This window comes from Brachyistius frenatus, unplaced genomic scaffold (assembly GCF_029030835.1).
Source record: "Brachyistius frenatus isolate BFR_SWC_R1_liver_20210118 unplaced genomic scaffold, ASM2903083v1 Contig_57, whole genome shotgun sequence".
NCBI classification, from domain to species: domain Eukaryota; kingdom Metazoa; phylum Chordata; class Actinopteri; family Embiotocidae; genus Brachyistius; species Brachyistius frenatus.
In genome coordinates, this window is record NW_027210656.1 from 2271370 (window position 1) to 2278813 (window position 7444).

The 7444-nt window shown below is 37.9% G+C and overlaps 1 protein-coding gene across 1 annotated transcript; it reads left to right on the top strand.

Moving 5' to 3' along the window:
- The first annotated feature begins 4475 nt into the window (after positions 1 to 4475).
- LOC138624940 (beta-1,4-galactosyltransferase 1-like) lies at positions 4476 to 6881 on the top strand. The gene is made up of 2 exons (XM_069705523.1): positions 4476 to 5356; positions 5967 to 6881. Exons 1-2 carry the CDS (start codon positions 4949 to 4951, stop codon positions 6633 to 6635), a joined length of 1077 nt encoding a protein of 358 aa, XP_069561624.1. The 5' UTR covers positions 4476 to 4948; the 3' UTR covers positions 6636 to 6881.
- Positions 6882 to 7444: the final 563 nt, after the last annotated feature.

The window sequence follows — 7444 nt, forward strand, 5'->3', positions numbered from 1 at the left end:
TAAAAAGGCAGATCCACCCACTTGCAAAGGGAACAGTGCCAGACATGTGTGGCAAAATCAGCAGGGGTTTACCAGTCTTGCTAGCTCAGTTTGGGTTGGCTGTCCATCCAACAGGCCTATACTTCTCTGGGTACAGAATCAAAACACATCATGTTCTCAAACTTGAGCTGGTAGGAAAAGCAAAAATAAGCAGTAAAATGTGATGTGTTAAAAAAGAAAAAAAAAGAGTCTATTAAAATTTTCAAACCAAAGCTGGATTCCATCTATACAGGCCTCAGGATCATGTTTCTCTGTGAACAGCAGCCCATTTATCCAAAAGGGTGGTTAAAAAAAAAGTAGACAGAGTTGTCGCACAAAGAAACACACATGTGCAGCAACATGCACACATATGCATATACAGTTAATGTGTGTATGCGTGCCTGTTTGTACTTGTTTTACTATTGTTGTGGGGAGTCACATTGTTGGCACTCACCTCCCTTTTGGTGACAAAAAGCAAGTCCCCATAAACTATTTAAGATAAAGACATGGTTTAAGATGGTTTAAGACAATCTAATGTCCTCCAAAGTGATGGAAATATAACTGTGTGTGTGTGTGTGTGTGTGTGTGTGTGTGTGTGTGTGTGTGTGTGTGTGTGTGTGTGTGTGTGTGTGTGTGTGTGTGTGTGTGTGTGTGTGTGTGTGTGTGTGTGTGTGTGTTTGTACTTCCTTTCCAGTCCAACATTGCTCACATGCTCATTCCTTATCAATGATACATCAGCACCATCTAGTGGTAATATACATGACTCCACATATATCTGAGAATTTTTTTCACCCAACTTTTTACAGAAAAAAATATTTAAAGTACCAGTTCGCCCAAACATGTGTTTTTCTTTTAGTTTGTTTACATTAGACTTCTGTTCCTACGTTCTTCTACAATGGGAGGAAACTTCATGTGTATTTTTTAAGTACCAGCAAGATTCGGTAACATTACCAATCAGTGATGTGAAAACTTGAAACCCCCTGTGTTTTATTGCAGTCCAAGACATCTTGTGTCCAGCAATTAAACGTTTGTCTGTTTTAACATTAGGGAGAAAAAGTAGGTGATTAAATTTTTTTGAGGAAAATAAATGTTACAAATAAGTTATTATTCAAATCAAAAGGTCTTAAAACATGTTTAGAGGAAATCCATGCTTAGCTAACATTTTTATACCTAATATTTATTCCAATTAACAATCTTTAAATTATGAAATTGTTTCTATTCATGAGTCTGTCTTGTCAAAATCTAATAGAATGATTACAGCTCAGAAAAATATTCTGGCTTGTTCAGGGCTTAAAAGTTCAGCTTTTCTATCAGAACACTTTTAGACACAATAATGATTTTAGCAAACATGCAACATGTTCAAGTCAGGCTATTTTTTAACCTTGAGAACTCAAGTTCCAACATCAGCATATTAACCATGTACATGACATGAAATGAAGCAGCAATGAAAACACAAGTACTCCCCAGAGGGAACATGATGAACCATAGTAGATGACTTAAACAGACAAACAGGGGGCAAAGTGACATCTCCATCAAAGCCCTGGGAAAATAAGGGAATGTGGGAACATTTGCTTATTTGTTTGAACCCTTTCCCTCAAAGCGATGTCAGTAACACAACTTAAGGCCATGGCTTAGGTAAGTACCACCAGCTGGTGGATATACACACTGACTTAAAATATCTTTCAGCAAACCTAAATGTGGAAAGAACACAATATACACCGACGAGAACAGTTAGAAATGATAAATGAGGGCAAACAGTGCTAAAGCAGAAATGTCCAGTGTTTAACAGAACACTGATAGCAATGTTATCTCATATACATAACATTAGACTGTGATGACTTCAGCTCTCCTTCCACCACACAAGCAGCCACATCGCCAGACTGAACACAGGGTTCTTTTAAGAAGCCCTTTTTTAGGTAAAGCTCAAACCCAACGTACTAATTTTAGTTTAGACAGCTGGTGTTTTTCATGTCAACCACGGACAATCCTTCCATTTGAATAACAAGGTAGTTAAAACATTTGTGCGTGAAACATATGGAGCAGGAAGGCTCACGAGCAGAGATTATCAACACATGAAGACTTTTTTTCTGTTATTATAACTGATGCAGTTTGGGCTGTGTACTTTCTTGACAAAATATATGTAACCGTAAACCCAGTTGCAATGCGTTCCTATGAAACACAAATGCCTCTAGAGGTCACTCTATACCTGCTGCACAAAGTTATGATTATTGTATTGTGTAAGTGTAATAAGACTCCTGCGCAACCAGAGCTGGGTGCACCTGCTCTTGTTTTGACTGAGAAATGGACACAGCCGTCAAAAGCAACCGTTTGCTACAGTTATAGACAACAGTGTCAGTAAAGTTTGTTCAAAGCGGGACCTGCACGCTGGGAACAACACATTTCTGACCATGGTTTTTCAGACAGTTGCAAGATACAAAAATATATATGTCCACTCTCTGCTGTTGACCTATCACTGCTGCAGACTGTAGCACAGTAAAGGTAAAAGATTTGTGGCTTTAAATCTAACTGAGTCCGATTTACACACGTGTTACAGTCAGGATTTCTTGGAGAACAGAGACCATTAGTGCTCTGGAAACCATCTGTCATTTTGTCATCCACAAAATATACTTTGAAACTATGGTAACTAATGATAGCATAATTTAGGTAGACACTAAGATGCATTTAAATTATTATTTAATCCCTGTAGACCGTTTCTAATGAGAAGGCTTGGACCAGATCTACGTAGCATTCCTCTGGCCATTTGGGTGTAATTATCTCTGAAAAGTTTAAATAAGATGACTAATAGGCTATAATAAATAAAGTAGATAAAAGATCACAGTATTTGATTGATGCCAGATATTATTTTTTATATTTTTCTGAAGATTCTATCTGTAAATCTATCTTATCTGTAAGCGTCCAAATGTTCCTCACTAACTAAACCAAACATAAGATGGGAAACATGTATAAACTTCTCTTCAGCAGCTCTCTGAATGTTATTGGAAAAATTAGGCAAAATGATGATACAGTAATCTACAAATGTTGAGCATATTGTTATGCTGACTTGATGAAATTGATTGTTTAAATCGTCACTGCATACTTTTCCAACAAGTGAATGTTTTTAAGGACTAACTATTAATATCTAACTTCCTCAAATGTCCTTTCTTTTTCTTTGGGTTGGTTCACTGTGTTCTTGAAACATTCCTCTAATCAGTTGCAAACAGCAGCACTTCCTCTTTTGTGTTTTATTATCACATTAAATATTTTAGGCTTCCGAATAAACATCATCTTTGTTCGTCACATGACTGAAACACTGTCTGCTTTGTTTTCAGTGGAAAGTTTGTGTACTGATGTTTATGCCGTGTTCATCTTATGATCCTGGAAGCAAAACACTTGTGTTCTACTGTTTAGTACTAATTAAGACATTAAGACATTATTTATTTAAATTAATGCCATTTAAGCAGATTTGGGGAGATCTTAACACTGAAATATTTTTATTTTTTTAGGCTTGATATGTAATGTGCGGATCACATGATGCTAAAGAATAAAATTAATTCACACATATCAATACGATAGCCGAGAAGATAAACGCATATTTTCTTGATTGTTTGGTGCTGTTAGAAAAAGGGGAGTGGAAGGAGTCCTTTCATTCAAACTAAAACTGAAACACTCCCTCCATGTCACCACACCCTTCAGCTGTATTGAAGTTGTAGGAATGTGTAACACCTTCAAATTTGCATATGAAACATGGAGGATCATTTTTAGCTTTATCCAGCCTTTTCTTCACACTGATTGTTTTTAAATGTTTGTCTTCTGCTCCAGTTAATGATGCTATGGAGAAGTAGACAATCCCAATGCAACTTACTGTTACTGTATATTAACACTTTGCTAAAGTGGAGCAGCTGTTCATCTGTAACTGCATCGTTCCTGCTACAAACAAAGTAAAGTTGGGTGTGATCAGTGTAACTAAAACCATTCTTACTCGTCAGCATTTACGTAGGACCCATTTCCTCATTTTTGATGGAACTCCCCTTACTGACTTTGGGGTTGGGTAGCCTGCACATAAATAGGAAGTCAGCTGCGATGTCGGATACTTATCAGTGACATTCCACAAGAGAAATTCACTGGAGGTGGAAACACCCTCAGTCTCGTTCCACTTGGCTGCCGTGTTTTAAAGGTTCTGCCTTTCCTTGGGACAGACAGGAGAAGAATAGTGGCAGCAGACAGAATCACTCGAACGTCTACATGTTTGGAGGAGTTGGTGTGGACAAGTTTTACGCTCAAGATCTGACTGAGGAACTTTTTCAGCTTCTCCGAGGATCTTTGAGGACTTCTTGAAGGGTTCATAGGTAACCTGCTGGATGACCAGGTTTTACAGAGGCCACTCAGCACTGTCAATCACAGGCCAGTAGAGGGCCCAGTTGGACAACATATTTGCATTACTTTGTCCTTATAGTACTTCCAGAGTTATTGCTGTATTATAAATATATATATATATTTGTTTTTTTTATTAAATGTAGTTACATTTTTTTGTCAACTCTTTAGGTTCATAATAATTCATTCTTTCTTTAATACTTTTTTGATTACTCTAAAACTACTTGGAGGTCAGATGCACATTAAAGGAACTGATGGAAGGAACTCATAATAGTGTTGTGGACCTACTCAAACACATAGTATCCACCATGACTTAACCACTTAAAAAATGTTTACTAACTAATGGAAAAAAATGAAAAACATCATGATTAATTATTTACCACAGGTGAGGCCCAACCTAATCAGCTGACTTGAACAAGGAAGCTGCTCAAAAGGAAACAAAAACCGGTCTGGTGACGTGTGTGTTTGGAACACGTTTGACTTGCAAAGATAAATACACGTAGCAGGGCTGTAAGAGAGCTGTTTAGTGTACAGTATTCAATGTCAAAGGGAGTCAAACATGTTGAAAAACGCCTTCAACTTTCTAGCGCTTTTTGCTGTCATCAGTGTGGCATGTTTTGCAGTAGTTTTATTCTACAGAAAAAACATCTCTTTAACTTTTTATACCAAGCCACATCCCGTGGCCAGTGGAAACGATACCTTTTCCTGGGTGACAAAAGAACATGTTGGCAAGCTGAGGGCAAAGGAGATGGAAGTCTCAAAGGCCAGCAAAGAAATGGCACCTACAACGGCAGCTCCTACAAACAAGATTTTGGGACCCTGCCCCGACACCCCTCCGGATCTTGTGGGTCCTTTGCGTGTGGAGTTTAATTCTAAACGGACTATGGAAGAGGTGAGAGAGGAGGCTCGTCCCTCTCTTCTGAAGGGAGGACGCTACAAGCCACCAGATTGTATCGCGCAACAGAAGGTGGGTGACTGAATGAAGAGGCAAATAAATACATACAAAACAGAAAAGAATAGTCGATAGGTTTGGAGCTGTTTACTGGGATTTAAATACTGGGATGTATTCAAAAAAGCTTTTTCAAAACTGTACTATTTGTGCAATGTGCAAAAAAACTATAATAACTAAATGAGCAACAATTTGAATTTAAGTCTTAAATGTAGCACAGCATATTGTTACGGCTGGAAAAAGTTATCTTGACTTCAGTGGGTTCTGTATTTACATTTTGTACATTTATGTTTTAGTTTGGTCATCCATAACCAGCTGTTTTGAATTTGCCTTTTTTGTTTCTTTGCTTTTATCTTCTCCTTTTTTCAATATTTCAACAAGTATAAACAATAAAACAAAATTAAAAAAATATCTGAATGTACCCAGTGAAAAGTAGAAATATAGAGATCATGGGTCACTTACCATCTTCCAATTTAATAAGTAATTATGTGCATGAAATTAAGTACCATGTAGAAGGTTTAGTTTTGTATCCTCCACAAAGAACGTCCACTAAATTCTACCACTAAGAACAGTGGGGAAAAAATAAATAAATAAATAAAATCAAATAAAATTTCTTTCCTTTGTTTAGGTGGCAGTCATCATTCCATTCCGAAATCGGCATGAGCATCTGAAGCACTGGCTTTATTACCTCCATCCCATATTGAAGCGACAACAGCTAGACTACGGTATTTATGTCATCAACCAAGATGGAGGAGGAGTGTTCAACCGGGCTAAACTGATGAACGCTGGCTACGCTGAAGCACTGAAGGAATACGATTATGACTGCTTAGTCTTCTCTGACATAGACCTGGTTCCCCTAGACGACCGGAACTTCTACAGATGTTTTGACAATCCGAGACACTTGGCTGTGGCTATGGACAAATTTAACTTCCACTTACCCTACAGCACCTACTTTGGTGGGGTCTCCTCATTGTCCAAAAATCAATACTTGAAAATTAACGGCTTCCCAAACACTTACTGGGGCTGGGGCGGTGAGGACGACGACATCTACAGGCGAATCACCTTCCGTGGAATGACTATTTCTCGGCCTGACCTTGTGATTGGAAAGTACAAGATGATCAAACATGAAAGAGACTTGCACAATGAGCCTAATCCACAGAATCCTGACAAACTGGGTCATACCCAGTGGACCATGGACAAAGATGGGGTTAATTCCCTCAACTATGCAGTGAAAGAGATGGTGAAGGACGAATTGTACACTTTTATCACTGTAGATATTCAGGCTCCAGCACGCTAAGGGAGGATGGAACCTGTGGCTTTTGGACTGCTGTTCATTATTCATTTGTTTGTGTGTTATTCTCATAACTCTAACAAAAAGTGGGTGTTGCTCATGATTATTCTGTCATTGGTGGTTTTATGTTCTTAAAATCTCAGGGAATCTAGTGTGTCTAATGGGTCTCAATGAACAGGCGTGTGTCTCTGTGAAGGGCTATGTATGGAAACTATGTATGTGTACAAGAGAACATCCAATCAATGTGAACTTTATGAGTATTGGTCATCATTATCATCCAAAGAGAATTTCTCACTTCTATACAATTCAAATACAAGTGTCTTTCAATGACTTGACACAGCAATGTGCTTTTTGAGATGGAAAGATGCATAAGAATAGTATGGACAAGCAACATCACAGCAGCTCCATCTTGGGCATGATACCAGAAGACTTTTGGCTGTTAGGCTGGTATTTATGCTTCTAGAGTAAAATGCAAGTAACATAAATGTTAACTTATTTGAGCAGTGAGAAGGGAGTCATTTTAGACGTGACAGTCATCTGTTAGAAACAGGAACATTGAGGAAAAAGTTTTTTGTTTTTGTTTTTCATCCTGATCCTGACTGAAAAGCTGGCAGAAGTCGCGCTACTTTAAGAAGTTACAACAGTTCACAATTAATGGCTGGATAATTAACTAAACAGATGAGTTTAGATGTCTGTCTGAGGTCTGACTATACCTCTCCCTGTGATTGAATGGCACGAGGTGGTGAAGGGATTTCATATTAATGTTATATCATTATTTTATAATTTTATAGTTTATAATTATTAACTCATGCAAA

Excerpts from the sequence above, each read along its gene's own strand:
- LOC138624940 (XM_069705523.1), top strand. The coding sequence starts at position 4,949 with ATGTTGAAAAACGCCTTCAACTTTCTAGCGCTTTTTGCTGTCATCAGT. Across the intron at positions 5,357-5,966 it reads ATTGTATCGCGCAACAGAAG|GTGGCAGTCATCATTCCATT; the intron begins GTGGGTGACTGA and ends TCCTTTGTTTAG.